The sequence below is a fragment of the Bos mutus genome, chromosome 26 (genome assembly GCF_027580195.1).
Source record: "Bos mutus isolate GX-2022 chromosome 26, NWIPB_WYAK_1.1, whole genome shotgun sequence".
Taxonomy (NCBI): Eukaryota; Metazoa; Chordata; class Mammalia; order Artiodactyla; family Bovidae; genus Bos; species Bos mutus.
The window spans coordinates 41,839,230-41,857,407 of NC_091642.1; the positions used below are offsets into that span (position 1 = coordinate 41,839,230).

The 18,178-nt window shown below is 39.1% G+C and overlaps 1 protein-coding gene across 1 annotated transcript in view; it reads right to left on the reverse strand.

The window, feature by feature from the left end:
• Nucleotides 1-16,291, reverse strand: part of PTEN (phosphatase and tensin homolog) — a 100,374-nt gene extending 84,083 nt beyond the window's left edge. Inside the window, exon 1 of the mRNA XM_070363759.1 lies at nt 15,526-16,291. Within this exon, the coding sequence (XP_070219860.1) occupies nt 15,526-15,604 (79 nt within the window). The 5' untranslated portion in view covers nt 15,605-16,291. The remainder of the gene's footprint in view (nt 1-15,525) is intronic.
• Nucleotides 16,292-18,178: the final 1,887 nt, after the last annotated feature.

The window sequence follows — 18,178 nt, forward strand, 5'->3', positions numbered from 1 at the left end:
CCATATGATAAGGCAATGGCACCCCACTCCAGTACTCTTGCCTGGAAAATCCCATGGACGGAGGAGCCTGGTAGGCTGCAGTCCATGGGGTCGCTAAGAGTCGGACACGACTGAGTCACTTCACTTTGACTTCTCACTTTCCTGCATTGGAGAAGGGAATGGCAACCCACTCCAGTGTTCTTGCCTGGAGAATCCCAGGGACGGGGGAGCCTGGTGGGCTGCCATCTATGGGGTCGCACAGAGTCGGGCATGACTGAAGCCACTTAGCAGCAGCAGCAGCATATGATCATTCAATCCCATTCCTGGTCACGTATCTGGAGAAAAACAGGATCGAAAAGGATACATGCACCTCAAAGTTCACTGCAGCACTGTTTACAGTAGCTGAGACATGGGAGGAACCTAAATGTCCATCAACACAGGACTGGATAAAGAAGATGTGGCACATATACACAATGGAATATTACTCAGCCATTAAAAAGAATGAAATACTGCCATCTGCAGCAACATGAACGTACTGAGAAACTGTCACACTGAGGAAAGCCAGAGAAAGAGAAATCTCATATGCCATCCCTTATATTCAGAGTCTAAAAAGAAATGATACAGATGAACCTATTTACAAGCCAGAATCTGCCTCACAGACTAAAGAGAACAAACTTATGGCTCAGGTGGGGTGGGAAAGCAAGGAAAAGCGATAGTAGTTAGGGAGTTTCAGATCACCATGTACACATCGCTATGTTTAAAATGGATAATCAACATGAACATATTCTATAGCACAGGGAACTCTGTTCAGTGTTATGTGGAGCCTGAAGGGGAGGGGTGTTTGGGGGGAAATGGATACATATATATGTATTGAGTCCCTCTGCTGCCACCTGAAACTATCACAATATTGTTAACTAGCTACATTCCAATATAAAATAACAACTTTTAAAAATTTAAAAGAAAAAAAGAGGGCGAGGACTCAAATCAATAAAGCTAGAAATAAAAAAGGAGAAGTAACAACTGACACTGCAGAAATACAATGGATGTGAAGAGATTACTTCAAGCCCATATGCCAATAAAATGAACAACCTGGAAGAAATGAACAAATTCTTAGAAACGCACAACTTTCCAAGAACCAGGAAGAAACAGAAAATATTAACAGACCAATCAGAAGTAATGAAATTGAAACTGTGATTAAAAATCTGCCAAAGTCCAGGACCATATGGCTACACAAAGAATTCTATCAAACATTTAGAGAAGAGATAATACCTATCCTTCTCAAACTCTTCCAAAAAACTGAAGAGGAAAAACACTGTTGGAACTCTTTCTATGAGACCACCATCACCCTGATACTAAAACCAGACAAAGATAATGAAAAGAAAATTACAGCCCAACATCACTGATGAACATAGATGCAAAAATCCTCAACAAAACATTGGATTGGCCAAAGGGTTCCTTTGTGTTTCTCCATAAAAGGATACAGAATAATCTGAACACTATGGCCAACCCAAAACTAGCAAACTGAATTCAGATCCACTTTAAAAGGATCATATACCATGATCAAGTGGAATTTATCTCAAGGATGCAAGGATTCTTCAATATATGCAAATCAATCAATGTGACATTCCACATTAACAAATAATAAAAACCACACGGGGCAGTTGCTGGCAGTCCAGTGGTTAAGAATCCACCTTGCAATGCAAGGGACACTGGTTTAATACCATATGCCATGGAGCATCCAGGCCTGTGCACCCATCTACTGAGCCCATGCTCCATGAGCTACAATTACTAAGCCCATGCACAGCAATTCTGAAGACTACACACCTAGAGCCTGTGCTCCACAACCAGAGAAGGCACTGCAATGAGAAGCCCACACACAGCAATGAAGAGTAGCCCCCACTTGCTACAACTAGAGTAAGCTTATGTGCAGCAATGAAGACCCATCACAGCAAAAATTTTTTTTTAAATATTTTTAAAAATGGTCATCCTAGTGATGCAGAAAAACTTTTGACAAAATTCAACACCCATTTATGATTTAAAAAGAAAAAAAAGGTTCTCTAGAAAGTGGGCATAGATGAAACCTATCTTAACATATTAAAGGTCACATATGGCAAACCCAAAGCAAACATTTTCAATGGTGAAAAACTGAAAGCGTTTCCTTTAAGATCAGGAACAAGACAAAGGTGCCCACTCTCATCACTATTACTCAACATAGTCTTGGAAGTACAAGCCACGGCAATCAGAGAAGAAGAAATTAAAGGAATTCAAATTGGAAAAGAAGTAAAACTGTCACTGTTTACAGATGACATGATACTATACTTACAAAATCCTAAAGATTCTATCAGAAAACTATTAGAGCTAATCAATAAATTTAGTAAAGTTGCAGGATACAAAACAAAGAGAAATCTCTTGCATTCCTATACAGTAACAATGAAAGATCAGAAAGAGAAATTAAGGAAACAATTCCATTTACCACTGCAACAAAAAAAGAAATAAAATCCAATCCTAAGGAGGCAAAAGACTGTATGTAGAAAACTGTAAGATACTGATTGAAGAAATCAAAGACAACACAAACACATGAAGAGATATACCATGTTCTTGGACTGGAAGAATCAATATTGTGAAGATGACTATACAACTCAAAGCAATCTACATATTCAATGCAATCCCTATCAAATTACCAATGGCATTTTCCACAGAACTAGAACAAAAAATCTTACAGTTTGTATGGAAACACAAAAGACTCCAAACAGACAAAGCAATCTTGAGAAAGAAAAACAGAGCTGGAGAAATCAGGCTCCCTAATTTCAGACTATACCACAAAGCTACAGAAATCAAGACAGTATGGCACTGGCACAAAAACAGAAATATAGATTAATGGAACACGACAGAAAGCCCAGAAATAAACCCATACACCTATAGTTAATTAATCTATGACTAAAAACGACAAGAATATACAACTAAGAAAAGACAGTCTCAATAGGTGATGCTGGGAGAACTGGATGGCTACATGCAAAACAATAAAATTAGAACACTCTCAAACATAATACACAAAAGTAAACTCAAAATGGATTAAAGATCAAAATGTAAGGCATGACACTACAGAGCTCTTAAAGGAAAACAGGCAGAACACTCTTTAACATAAATCACAGCAAGATCTTTTTTGACCAACCCCTAGAGTAATGAAAATAAAAACAAAAATAAACAAATGGGACCTAATGAAACTTAAAAGCTTTTGCAGAGCACAGTAAATCATAAATAAGATGAAAGGACAGTCCTCAGAATGGGAGAAAATATTTGCAGCAAAGCAACTGACAACAGATTAGTCTCCAAAATATACAAACAGCTCATGCCAACTCAGTATCAAAAAGATGAACAACCCAATAGAAAAAATGGAAGAAGACCTAAACAGGAATTTCTCCAAAGACATACAGACGGCCAATAAACACATGAAAAGATGCTCAACACTGCTAATGCAAATCAAAACTACAGTGAGGTATCACCTCACACTGGTCAGAACAGCCATGATCAAAAATTCTACAAACAATAAATGCTGGAGAGGGTGTGGAGAAAAGGGAATCCTCCTACACTGTTGGTGGGAGTGTAAATTGGTATAGCCACTATGGAGAACAGTATGGAAGTTCCTCCAAAAACTTAAAATAAAACCACCATATTACACAGCAATCCCACTACTGGGCACATAACCTGAGAAAATAGTAATTCAAAAAGACACACATGCCCCAATGTTCACTGCAGCACTATTCACAGTAACCAGGACATGGAAGCAACCTATATGTCCATCAACAGATGAATGGATAAAGAAGACATGATACATATAAACAAGGGAATATTGCTGCTGCTGCTGCTAAGTCGCATCAGTCATGTCTGACTCTGTGCGACCCCACAGATGGCAGCCCAACAGGCTCCTCTGTCCCTGGGATTCTCCAGGCAAGAACACTGGAGTGGGTTGCCATTTCCTTCTCCAATGCATGAAAGTGAAAAGTGAAAGTGAAGTCGTTCAGTCATGTCCGACTCTTCGAGACCACATGGACTGTAGCCTACCAGGCTCCTCCATCCATGGGATTCTCCAGGCAAGAGTACTGGAGTGGGGTACCATTGCCTTCTCCAAAGGGAATATTACTCAGTCATAAAAAGGAATGAAATTGTGCTATTTGCAGATAAGTGAATGGACCCAGAGACTGTCATACAGAGTGAAGTCAGAAAAACACATACTATACATTAATGCATATATGTGGATTTAGAAAAATGGTATAGATGAACTTATTTGCAAAGCACAAATAGACACAGAGGTAGAGAAAGAGGACAAACGTAAGAATACCAAAGGGGAAGTGGAGGTGGGGTGGATTCGGACACTGGGATTGGCATATATACACTACTATGCATAACATCGATGACTAATGAGAACTGACTGTAGAGCATAACACAGAGAACTCTACTCAGTGCACCATGGTGACCTACACAGGAAGGAAATCCAAGGAAACGGACATACGGATATGTGTAGCTGATTCACTTTGCTGTAGAGCAGAAACACAACACTGTACAGCAACTATACACACCCCCCAAAAAGGAATTGAAACAATTATATCTCATTTGGAAAATGTTACACTAACAAGTAATTTTGTTTAAAAAAGAGAAAGTCTGTTTCTTTTGCAATATTTTTGTTCTAACTACAGGAATTAATAAACTCACTGAGAATTATCATTTACATAATAAGGTTAAACTCATTTCCATGTTTTTGTAACTGATACTTAAAAATAAAATTTGATATAGACTATCACAAAAATTAATAGATTATTAATGCAAATACACAACAAACCTGCATCAATTACTATCACCAATTACTGTGACCAAGGCAACCAAGTAAATATAAATTGCTATTTCAAAATATGCTCTAGGGCAGGGGTCCCTAAGCTCAGGGATACAATGGCTGATGATCTGAGGTGGAACTGATGTAATAAATAACAGAAATAAACTGCACAATACATGTAATGTGCTTCGATCATCCCAAAACCATCTCCCCTATCTGGTCCATACAAAAGTTGTCTTCCATGGAATCAGTCCCTGGTGCCAAAAAGGTTGGGGACCACCACTCTAGAGAACAGTAACATCTCGACAAGTCAAACCCTTTCTAATTAGAGAGAGGAAAGCAACAGGGTTATAATAACTTTAACACAAAATGATGTGATAGTTTAATCAAATGACTTCTGTATCCACTTTCAACACAACAGAAGTACTACTCCTACCATAGCAAAAGAATATTTGACAGATCAAAAGTAGCTAAATTCTATTTTGCCTCACTTCAATATTATTAAAATATTCTTAAATTTTAAATATGCAATAGCTATCATATAGTAAGGGGAAAAAAAGCTGCTAAATGTCAAACTTCAGCTACTTTTGTGTAACAGGTTATGATCTTGTGAATCAAAATAATGACAGCCTTTTCGAATATTTAGGTCATCTTAAATTCACAGTAAGGAAAATCAGAAAAGAACAGGAAAAAAAATTTGCCAAATATTAGAAAAATGTTTAACGTGTAACTAGAGAAACAAATATTTCTGATGACTCTGCCATTTAAAATAATTAACAAAATTATGAGGTGCTTTGGAAATTGTTAAAACGCACACACACCTTTAAGTTCAAACATACACACACACCTTTCAGTTCAAACACACACACACCTTTCAGTTCAAACACACACACACCTTTAAGTTCACTATGATGAATAATATTTTAAAATAGATTGATATCAACAAAAACTAAAAGCTAACATGGAAACATGAAGTTCCAGAGAAGTAGAAAAATAAGTACTTTTTTCAAAATTCTTTAAGTAGTTTTTATAAAATTTTCTTAAGTAAAGAAAATGGGGTTTTTTATTCATATACTGAAATAAACACCATACTTATTCAATTAAATTATAGCAACAAGTGCTATTTATTTTTCTTAAAATGTGAAGTTATCACATGATTAGCAGCCCTGGTTTTAAAATATTTATCAGTATCTCTGACTAGCTCCTATAATCATAAAGAATCAAAATAGTCAAAACTTAAATTTCATAAGGATTTTTAAAACAGGCCTTGACATCTGCCTGTGCAAAGTTGAGAAGCAAAGCAAATTGTATTATCAAGCGAACAGAAAAATATCATAGCAAACAATCTATTCCTAGAACACTTTCGTAATTATGTTTGTCCTAAAAACAAAACAAAACTCAGAATCCACTAAGCTACTCCCTTGGCATCTTCTCGTCTCCGGACTAAACTAAAACTCTGTCCCAATTTTTTCTAAAAACTTCACACATTAATGCAAGTTTTTAAATGTAGATAAGTAAAGCACTTATTCAATGGGCTGACAGCAAATTTAGGGTCTCGGAAAGAATGTAACACATGCATCAGAGAACCTTAGCTGGCCCTACTTTCTTCATCTGGAAAGAAACAAGACATTTTTATAACTTGTCAGAAATTTGCCATTTTTACATCAGCATATTTAACTTCATCGCATCTGATTATAACAAAAGCAGCTTTAGAATTAAAAAAGTGTAAGAGTAAAGAATGCATTAAACACCACAAAACAAGTATCCTGTAAGTAAAGTATCTCCTAATTACGTAACTGACTACTTTTAAAACTACTGGCAATATAAAAATGAAAAAAAAAAAAAAAAGCTTTAATAAAGCATATCCATCCTGTTAGAGAAGTTTTATGTAACATCCTTCTGAATACCTCATATAGTGCAATATACTTAACTTGAAAATATCTTCAGCCTTTTCTGACAGAAGTTCAAAGCAACACTTTTACAATCAGCCAAGTAACACATGAGCCTTCTTCAAATAAACCTTTTTTTGTTACCAGGGAACTTTTGTGGAAGAAGTTCTTATAAAGAATACTAGCCTAGCAGCAGTCAAAAAATACAGATGTTAAAAGCCTAGCTCTATCATTTATTAGCAATTTGACCTTCTTAAATACTACAACCTAAGGGCAAAGGCACTGACTTGTATAAAGTATCATACTTACTATATACCAAACACTTAAACCTCTAAATCAAGAGTTTCTTAACCTCAGCAGTGCTGGCAATTTGAGCTAGACAATTATTTGTTGTGGATGAGACTGCTCTGCGCATTGTAGGATGTTTAGCAGCATTCCTTGCCTGTACACCGAGACAGATGACAATAGCTTCTGCCCTTTGCCCCTCCTCCCCAAGCTGTGACCACCAAAAATGTCTCTGACATTGCCAAATACCCAGACAAGGCAGGAGGGGATCACCCCCAGTTGGCAACCAATATTCTGAAAATATATTCTTCCAACAAACCTAAAAAAGTACACACAAGTGTTTTTACCACCATGTTAGAGATGTGAAAAGGTTCACCAAGGTTAAGTATTTTGTCTTTTATTACATAACCGATAAATAGCCAAGCAAGGACTTCAGCTAGACTTTAAACCTAGCTAACTCCCAAATCTATACTCCTTCCATTCCACTATGCTTTTGTAAAACACATTGTCTTCGTCTGCAAAAATTAGGATAACAATTGCCATCTGAGCTATTTCGTATTTACAAATAAAATGATATGTATGTGTAAATTCTATTAAACTAGAGGAGATAACTAGTTTAAACTAAAGGAGATAACATATTAAGGATTTGCTTGACAGGAGATTCCCCTGATGCTGGGAGAGACTGAAGGCGGGAGGAGAAGGGAACAGAGGATGAGATGATTGGATGGCATCACCGCCTCAACGGACATGAGTTTGAGTTAACTCCGGGAGCACAGGAAGGCCTGGCGTGCTGCAGTCTATGGGGTCGCAGAGTGGGACACGACTGAGCAACTGAACTGAACTGAACTGACAGGAGATAATGTAATATGGTGGTTCACAAAGTGTGATCCCCAGACTACCATCATCAGTACCGTCTGGGAACTTAATGAAATACAAATTCTCAGGCCCCAACTCAGATGTTAACGAATCTGAAACTCTGGAGGTGGGGCAAGTAATCTATGACTTAAGTCTTGCAAGTTTTTACATGCCCATCTAAAGTTTGAGAACCACTGATGTATATAACGGGAAAAATACCGCACCAGGTGCCTAAAAACCCAGCACCCTCTGTGGACTCAATCTTCTAGTAGCCTTTACAAGTTACTCATTTTTTTTTTTTGGAGCTACAATTCCTGTATAAAAAAATGAGGAAAGTAATGCTTGTGCCATCTTTCAGGCTGCTCCTTTTTTCTTGCAAAATCAAGTGCATTAACAATTATTAAAGGCTTTGTTAATGAAAAATGGTAAACAAATATAAGACACAGGGTATATGCTACCTAATTCTATTTCATTTTTCAAAAAAAAAATCCCTTCTGGCTTATATCCTCATTTCTTCATCTTTCATATTTCATAAATGAATAAGTGAAAATGTTAAGTAAATTTTACAACAAAGCTAAGTTAAGCCTGACAAAGTACTATTTTCACATAATAAAAGAAAAAAAGTCTACCCATTTCACTTTAACTCTGATAGATTCAAAGTCACTGATAAATACAATTTTAAAAAATAACACCTAAAAAATATCAAGCTTGGTAACATTCCCCAAACTTCATTTTAAAAGTAGAATACAGATTTCCATTCTATTTATTTAATCTCCAGTAAGTTCCAAATAAATAGAATACTCAAACAGAAGTATCTCACTAAATTCATGACAGCAAAAGAATTTTAAATGAAAAAAAAAAAAAAAAAAAACCTATATATTTAAAAAAAGGACTTGTTTGCAATTCAACATGTATGCTGTACTAATAAATCACTTTAAGAATATATCTGATTCCGGACTTCCCTGGTGATCCAATACTTAAGAATTCATCTTCGAATGCAGGAGACAAAGGCTCAATTCCTGGCCAGGAAATTAAGGTCATACGAGCCACAGGGCAACTAAGCCTGCGTGCCACAACGAGAGAGCGCATGTGCGCCACAACTAGAGAACCCACGCACCACAATTACTAAGCCATGTGCTTTAGAGCCTTGGCTCCACAACAAGGGAAGCCCATGGACCACAACTAGAGAAAGCCCAATCACTGCAACAAACACCCAGAACAGCCAAGATTTTTTTTTTTTTAATTTAGGAAAAAAACTATATATATCTGCTGTAAGGACTACCTGCTTCAAATCACAACCCGTTTCATAACACCTTAATTACATCTTCCTTAAAAGATCAAAAATACTAAATACATAAAATTAGCAGAATGCAATTAACACTAGTTAATATTTAGTTTATTTTGTTATTAAAGTATTAATGATTTAATAATCTAGTCGATTAATTAGTAATTAATACTAAAGAAGAGAGAACCTTATTATATTCAGCCTAAAAACCTACAAAAAGCAAAAGAAATAAAATTGAAAGCTATTCTGAAGGGCTTTAATAACACTAAATCAACTATAAGTTTGGGGTAGTGATATAAAACAAAATTTAGGTGCATGTAATATAAAATAGAGAAAGTGAGGGAATTTTAGACAATGAAGTTTTCCTAGAAGTTGTCAAAATGCACAGTTCAATTCTGCAACCCAGACTTGCACCAAAAATACAGCTAGTTTATCCAACATATAACAAAACATGTAGAAATCATGTAATCAGATAGTTGCATACATAATTAGACAGCACAATTCATTCTGTAATACAAAACAAATAAGAAAAAAACAAAAACCTCCCTGGAAATCAAGTGCTTCACTACTGAGGGCACTGTGACACAGCAAGGAGACCAGAACAGGGAAAGAAAAAAAAAGACTGATCCCCATACACAAGAAATGGCCTCTAATAGGCAGGTCTCAAGCTTATTCCATCTTTCCCCATACCTGGTAAGAATAAATTAAGAAAAAATCTTTTAGTTCTTCTTCCCATTTCTAGGGCCTAAAACTGGATCAAAAGTGAAAATGGGAAATACTACAAAGGTTTAACCTAAATAAAACTCCCATATTAATGCACTGCCAGATTATTTTAAGTGCAAATGATAATGTAATAAATGTAACTTGGCATTCAAAGCTGCATGACTCCTCCAAAAATCTGAACTTAAAAAGAAATGCTACAGTACCTTTACTGATAGTTTATGTTACTGCTGTATCACATAATAAATGTTTTGGGACAGAGATTACTCTGTGAATAAAATATATGATATTTTTGTTGACCTGTCTTTAACTCTAAAGAAAATTTAATATTTTAACAAATTTTTAATGTTATAACAAAATTTTATTTTTCTACTTCATATTGAGGAAGTTTTCATCATACCTTAGTATTTAGAGCAAATAGTCTTTGATTAGTATGATTAACGCTTCTACAGTATGAGGGAGCAGAGCGTCAAATTACTTGTGATGAAACAGCAAAATCACAGACATTTTATACTCAGAGCTCCTAAAGGAATATCCCTATTTTAAAAAACACTCATAGCATGAACCAATTAATATGGCAACATATCCAAACTGAGGAAATTCAGTTAAAATCACTGCTCCTCCCATACATGAAAAGACAAATAATTTCTCATACATGGGTAACCTGGAATTATAATTTTTAACAGCAGCAGTGCCCATTTAAATATTTACAAGGTGGCAAGTGCTATGCCATTACTTATCTCATTTATTTTTCAAAATAAACATTATATGGATGGGTACCATTATCCCCATTTCACAGATAATACAGATTGAGAAAAGTTAAGCAACCTACACAAAGTCATCCAGCTAATAAGTGTCAAGAGTCAGGATTCCAACACAGGCAGTGTTGGTTCCAGAGGCTACACTGCCACCTTAAAATCTAAAATGAAACAATGTACAATGTGTGGAAAAGACTCATACTCAATATTTTAATGTAATTTAAAACAGATTTAACCTTATTTAAAACCTATAAAACCATACCCACCAGGTGAACTCTCCTTTAATGAGAAATTCAACTTTTAGAAATATTACTATGATTGCCTAACTTTGTATTTACATACATAAAAGTAAGTTAGATTCACTGTCCATAGCTGAAGTGATGACTACTATAATAACTGTGTAACAACTTAAAATATGATACATAAATAGTGTTTCTTCCCACACTACATACAGGCTAAGAATAATTTTCTGCTGGAAGGTATTGCCATAGTATCCGAATCTGCCAAAAGGACCAATAAGTACACGCCTAATACCCTGAAGATGTCTACTCATCTCTGAATGCAAACTGTTGCAAATGAAGTGAATTTGCCTTAACTATACTGAACTAAATTGAAACTTTCCATACGAAATTAATTCACCCCTAAGTTATGTTTATTCTTTTTAAATCAGTATTTTTCCAACAGTCTTTTTAATTCCAATGCAAATTATTTTAAAAGTACCAAACTGCAAATCGCTTTTTTGTAGCCAATGAAAAAATTCCAAAAAGTAGGGAATAGTAGGTGAATAGTCAAATCCAATATACTAATTTCACCTTTCCTGACAAATGAAAGTATTTTAAGTAAAACTGAATATTTACTGAAATAATTTCTGACCCGAATCTCACAGTCTGATACATCTTAAGTCACTATCCTTAGAATAAATCCTAACAGAAATCGAACCACAAAAGACTATTGACTTTACTTAAAATCATGTTTATCTAACAGAAAAAGAGAAAAAAGAGTGACAGTTCTATGAAATACAAATAGAACTTCGGAACAAAGAGTGTCTACAGAAAAAAAAAGTATACCAAATAAATTTCTTTCATTAATAACATTTTTCTGAAAGCTAACTTCTTATAGTACAGCCAAGGCCTAACATTTCAAGTTAAGTGAAAAACTGTCATAAACGTGCAAACTTCTAAATTTCTTTTCACAAACTCCAATTTCACATACAATATAAAAACATTTCCTACGCTGCTGTCTCACTAGAAAGGTTGAGGTAAAAATTTTAAAATAGAATGTCTGAGAGTGATTTAATGTCAAAATTTTGTGAACTGATTTTCCCATAATAAATACTCTTACATTAAAAGTCACTGAAGTGATTACTTAAGTGGCTTAAAAATTATTACAAAGTATTAAGCTATCACCACATGAACAAATAGCAAATGGGGCAAATCTCAAAATGAGGACCTCTGAAAATCAGACTTCCAAAAAGTATTTTGTGATGTTAAGAGGTCTGTATTGTTTTTTTTCGTGGTTTATGGAATAAAGCAGATATTATACTGTACCACACAAGAATTAAAATATCACCAGTTACCTTCAATGTTGTTAAAATTCTAAAAGGTAATACATACAAATGCATCTTTCTCTATCTCTCTAAAACTATATTTAAAATTAACGTGGTTATGTCTCACCATATTTTATATTTACTCTTTAGTGTATAATAAGCAATGTTAAATCTGCACTGATGACTACTATACTACAGTGAAAACTTTTACAATGAACAGCAATAAATTCCTTTTTCCTTATATTAAGAATTGCATAAACCGTAAATTTCTCAGATGTGCTTTATTCTTTAATACGCTTTATGAAAATGAAGTTTGTAGATTACCCTGTAACAATTAGGTGGCCCAGTCATTTTGCACAGGAAAGAAATACAACTTAACTGATATAAAAAGTGTAAAATAAAAACTTTTGAGTAGAATCTTTTCTAAAAAAAAATCTTCACTATGCAGTCATTCCAGTAATCACTCATCTTAAAAGATAACAGCTAACTTCAACAGTCACTATACTCTCTATGAATTAAAAAGTTTCCCCATGAACGTTAATTATTTGAAAATATGCAAACTTATCAAACAATTAAAATTCAATAGAAGCCTAAAGTGTCCATGAAATCTAAAAACAATGAATTTTTTATAGTCTCATGTTCAGTACTACTTTCCAGACTAATATTAAGGACAAACCCCCACCAACAAATTATTTTTAGAATAATTCAATTTTGCAAAAAAAAAAAAAAAAAACCCATAGTCCTCAATTTTCCTTTAAGGAAGTCACTTCATTACTGACTTTTATAAGAATACTCCAATCACTACTTTCATTAAAGAATTTAACTTTGAGAAGGCTAACTGCTGAAATAGATACTACAACTTGTCAGAGAAAAAGCTTTCAATGGCCATTTTAATTTTTCCCCCACCACAATAAACACAAAACACTGAAGTGAAACCAAGCAAACCAAAGTGCCTTGGTGTATCAAAATTATTGGAAGTGCAACTATCAAAAAGGCAAACCCTTTACTAACTTTCCTAACATGATTTTTTTTCATATCAACATTTGGCTCAATAAAACCACAACTCTAGAAATTAAGTGTTATTAGTCATTTGATGCAATATATGATAATGCTTTCTATGCATACCATAACTAAAAGGACAGTTTGAGAGAAAGTTGTAAGTCACATAAATTTCACACAGAGGCACGCACCCTGAAATCAAAGGAGAAATGGCTAATCACCGCACTGCTCACATATAAAAATCTGGTAGAATAATGATATTCTTATAACTGTGATAATTTTAAATCAAAAATAGCAAAAATACCATTTTTATGCCAAAATAGCACAAACATACTCTGAATACTAAAAGCAATCTGCCTAACAAACAGCATTCTAGAAAAGTTTTTGAATGGGGGTTTACTTTAAAAAGTTAAACATTTAATTAATTTGGTCCTATACATCTAGATGACTGTCAAGTCACACCAAAAGACTACTTCTGAAATAGGTTACAAATGAGAAGAACCAATTAAGTACTTTTCATGATTATCTTCTGGGCAAACAGGTCAAGTTCAGCTTTAGTACTTTTTCAATTAATGCAACTCCAAAATGTCCAAATATTCTTTTAAAATACTATTTTTAAACTTAACAGAAAAGTTATGTGCGTGGTAAAGCTACTTCTTCAGTAACTTTTACCTTCACTTCGTATCAAAAACTTGGGCAACATCAGCTGCAAATACTATGTATGTGCAGATACATAATCCAAAGGAATAAAACCTTCTTCATGTACGTAACATTTTTCTTCAAAAATATCTTCCTCACAGTTTTTAGCTAGAGATACAGGCACTTCAGTGTCACTCTACTATTAGGCAAAATGTTTAATGATACTTGTTAAGAAACCATTTTTTTTTTTTGTATACTCTATTAACACCTACACAACTGCTTAGTTTTAACTAAGTATTATCCACTGCTACAATTCACATCACCAAATTTTTTTATCTTAATAGATACCTTAATAAAATGATTCAGTCACCTCAGACCAATAACTTAATCCTATTTTTCATGCATTATACACTGGCCTACCAGTGACTCTCAATTCCTAACGTATTTCCCATTCTGCAAAAAAGGAGGGCTCTATCCCCCATCCTTGATCAAAATTTGTTCATTATACCTGAAACTGTGAAGATTCATGCCTTTCAATAACCACTATCTTCTGAAATACAAAAGCCTAACTTTCAGACAGCCAACTGTACCCCAGTGAAATTCTTGGGTTTCTGTCTTATTCAACAAGCTGACTCAGTAAATTTAATACACCATGTGAAAAAAACGAACACACCTACAATCCAAAAATGGAGTAACCCACTCTTGCCAGCATTTCTGGTTCTCAGCTGGTAAATTATATTTGATGTTCTACACAAGTCAGAGTAAAATGAACGGATACCCAAAGGTGGCACAGGACCTGAAACCTAACTAAAGTTGAGTATCAATTCAAGTATCGCAATCAATACTTAAATTTCAAGTGAAACTGAAGTTTAATCTCTGCAATCACCATTTGCTACACACAATACCCTTGAACCTACATAACATTATCATCTGAGATCAAAAACCACTCAATCTCCATTCTATTACGTGTCAGAAGAGCACTGAATCTCAATGCTACTGAACTGTAAATTTCATGTCCTATCCTTCATCATCTCAAAGAGACAAAAAAAAAAAAAAAAGCAAATTTAACAAAATCTAGTAAGAGCGTCTTTGAGAAGTGTCATGGTACTATTGATTTCAAACTGCAAAAACTTCTAAACACGATTCAAAGTTGTAATTAACTTAGTTTTAACACATAAACCTACTTTTGCCTTCAAATGAGCACCATACGTGCTAAAATGATTCTCTCTAAAGTTATGCAAATCAGTTCACAACTCACATTTTAAAAGAATCTATCAATGCAACCCAGGAAACTAAAAACAATCACTGCAAGATTCTGATGCAATAAACCGTACGTGCAACACTAATTTTCCTTTTAATCTGATCTATACCCTTGATCTAGGGCCTAAAGCCAAGATTTAATCGAAATATGCTCAAGCTCAAAGCATCTACTTTTCTGTTCATTTAGTAGACCGGATTACCGAGCTCACTAATCCACTAACAGTGTACTGGATTCTGCGGACAATAGCCCTTAGAAAGAGACCCATCGGTGCCTTGACACTTGCAACCAGGCAAGAGTTCCGTCTAGCCGAACACACCCTAGGCTGAATGCATTCAAAAGAGACACAAAATATACATCTAGAAATCCGACCGGGGTTAAATGTCACCCACACTATGGACATTTTTTCGCATCCGTCTATTCCCACGTTATCAGAGAGAGTGACAGAAAGGCAAAGAGGAACAGCAGCCACAGAAATGGATACAGGTCAAGTCTAAGTCGAATCCATCCTCTTGATATCTCCTTTTGTTTCTGCTAACGATCTCTTTGATGATGGCTGTCATGTCTGGGAGCCTGTGGCTGAAGAAAAAGGAGGAGAGAGATGGCAGAAGCTGCTGGTGGCGGGGCTTCTTCTGCAGGATGGAAATGGCTCTGGACTTGGCGGTGGCTGATGCCCCTCGCTCTGCTGCCGCTTGGCTCTGGACCGCAGCCGGGTAATGGCTGCTGCGGCGGCTGCTGGATGGTTGCAGCGACTGGGCCTGCTTCTCCTCAGCAGCCAGGGGTCTGGCAGCGGCGGCAGCGGAATGGGGAGAAGAATAATCCTCGGAACGGTTGCCTCCTCCGGCGGCCTCCGGAGCCCGGGCCAGGGGGGGTGCGGCGGCGGCGGAGGGGAGGTTTAAAACCGGCCCGGGTCCCTGGATGTGCCGCCGCCGCCGCCGCCGTGTTGGAGGCAGTAGAAGGGGAGAGACCAACTCTCCGGCGTTCCCAGCCCTGGAAATGGTGACAGGCGACTCCGGCCCCCTCCCCGGAGCTGCGGCCGCCGCCGCCGCCGCCGCTTCTCCCCCCCGCTCCAGGAGCGGGAGGTGCCGCCGCCGCGCCTCAGCCGGCTCCCGCCCGAGCCCACGGCTTCCACCTTCCCTTTCAGGAGAAGCCGAGAAAGAGGCTGCACGGTTAGAAAAGACGAAGAGGGGGCGAGAAACGCCGCCGCTGCCGCCGCCGCCGGCCGGCCGGCTCCCCGAGGGCGCTGCCCCCGCGGCTGCTCACAGGCGCTGAGAGGGGCTCTGGGCTGCGGCCGCCGCCGTCTCTCATCTCCCTCGCCTGAGCCCGGCCTCGCCTCGCAGCGGCTCAACTCTCAAACTTCCATCATGGCTGCAGCTTCCGAGAGGAGAGATCTGAGCGCAGCCGCGTCCCGGCGCCCGAGCGCGTATCCTGCCGCAGTGCACAAAGAGTCCCGCCACATCACCGCCCGCCGGCCTGCCCGCCCCCTCCGCCGCCGCCGCGCCGGGAGTCCGGGCGCCTCGGGAGCCCGAGGGGAGGAGGGAGGCGTACCCGACCGCGCCAGGGGAGGGGAGGGCAGGGCAGGGCCGAGACTATAGGGAGGCGGCAGAAGGTGCAGCTCCGGGTGCAAGCGCCGAGTCCCCAACCTGCAGGCGCACTGAGCATGCCCAGTATGACTGCCCAGTGCTAGATCGGGCTTGTTGCAAGGCGCCCGCCTGTAACTGCACTTGCCGCGGCTTCTTCTGCAGCAACGCAGGGTGGGGGGAACGAGCTGAGCCTCGGCCGGTGCCCAGCCAGAGGCAGGGTAAACTATTGCGAAGGTGGGCAGGCGGGGGCGGGGAGCGGGGGGAGGGAAGGGGCGCGGTGAAGATTGAAGCAGGTTTGTTCATCTATGTCACTGACTTGAGTGTGAGACTACCTGCGCACAGGTGGAAAAGACCAGGTGACCGCGCTGGTCAGTGTTCAGGGAAACGCAGGGACGGCCCGTGCAGCGAGGACACCCCTCCCCCCACCCCCAGACTTCCCCGGCACGGCCTGCAGCCTTCCTCTGCTTTTGTACCGATGTCGGATCATAAGCGTTCGCGGGGATTTGACTGCAGGAGACTTCGCCGAGAAATCCCACCTCTCCACCCATCCCCGCCCGTGTCCTCAAGGTGTCAGTCTTAGTACAAAGAACAACCCCCCTATTGTGTCTCCAGTGTGTATCACCTCACCCGGCTCCCTTTCACCGCCCCACCTCCCGCTCCCCCGGCTACTCGATTCATTTGCCCTAAAAATGAAAGCTCCTAACAGAGAGCGTGAGCACATCGCCCCTGAATTTCTAGATCCCCAAAGGCAACTGTCCAGGTGGGCTGAAAGCGGATTCCCAAAGATGGAATGCAGCCTGCAGCCCCTGCATTCCCTCTGGAGAGCCGAGAATCTCTCCCCTCGGGTTTCCAGCTGGGTTCACCGCTTCCAATTCAAGCTCGATCCTTAGAGGCTCCTCGACCCGCCCCTTTTGGACCGCTGTGAAAACCTCGCTGGGTGAATCGCCCCGGAGCCAGGTTCTGCGTTCCCCCTAGCTGGGGAGTGCGCGCCGCAGACCCCTGTTGCAGCGCGGGAGGGCGAAGTACGTGATTGTAGGAAGCTGCAGCCCCTGTGAGTGGGCGGAGCCGAGGACGGTTCAAAAGGAGGTGGAGGGATACGCGGGCCACAGTCGGAACTACTTTCAGGAGGAGGTCACGTGTACTTCTAGTTGGGGAACTTTCCAAATTCCCACTCCCATATGATAGCTGTAGAGGCAAATGCTTCGCTTCTTTCTCCCAGAGTGCTCCCGCCTTGTACGGGCAGCGGGACCCCAGAGCCTCCGGGGTCTCGGTGGAAGAACAGGCTCAGACGAGCTTCCTACTGGAGCGCTGTCGGGGCTGGCGCCGGAGGAGCTGGTTACACAAGCACCCACATCCAAGCACGTGCCCCCGCCTTCCCTCACCTTGGTTGCTGCCGCTGATTCTTACAGATCTCGGAGCGAGGGTTCCCAAGCTGGTCGCACCCTTTGCCCGCTACCCACAGAGCAAGCTAGAGGACCGAAACCTGAGACTCCAAGCTCTGGAATCACTAGCTCTGCCTTCCCAACCGTGGGAGAAGGGACTGATTTCAGGGGT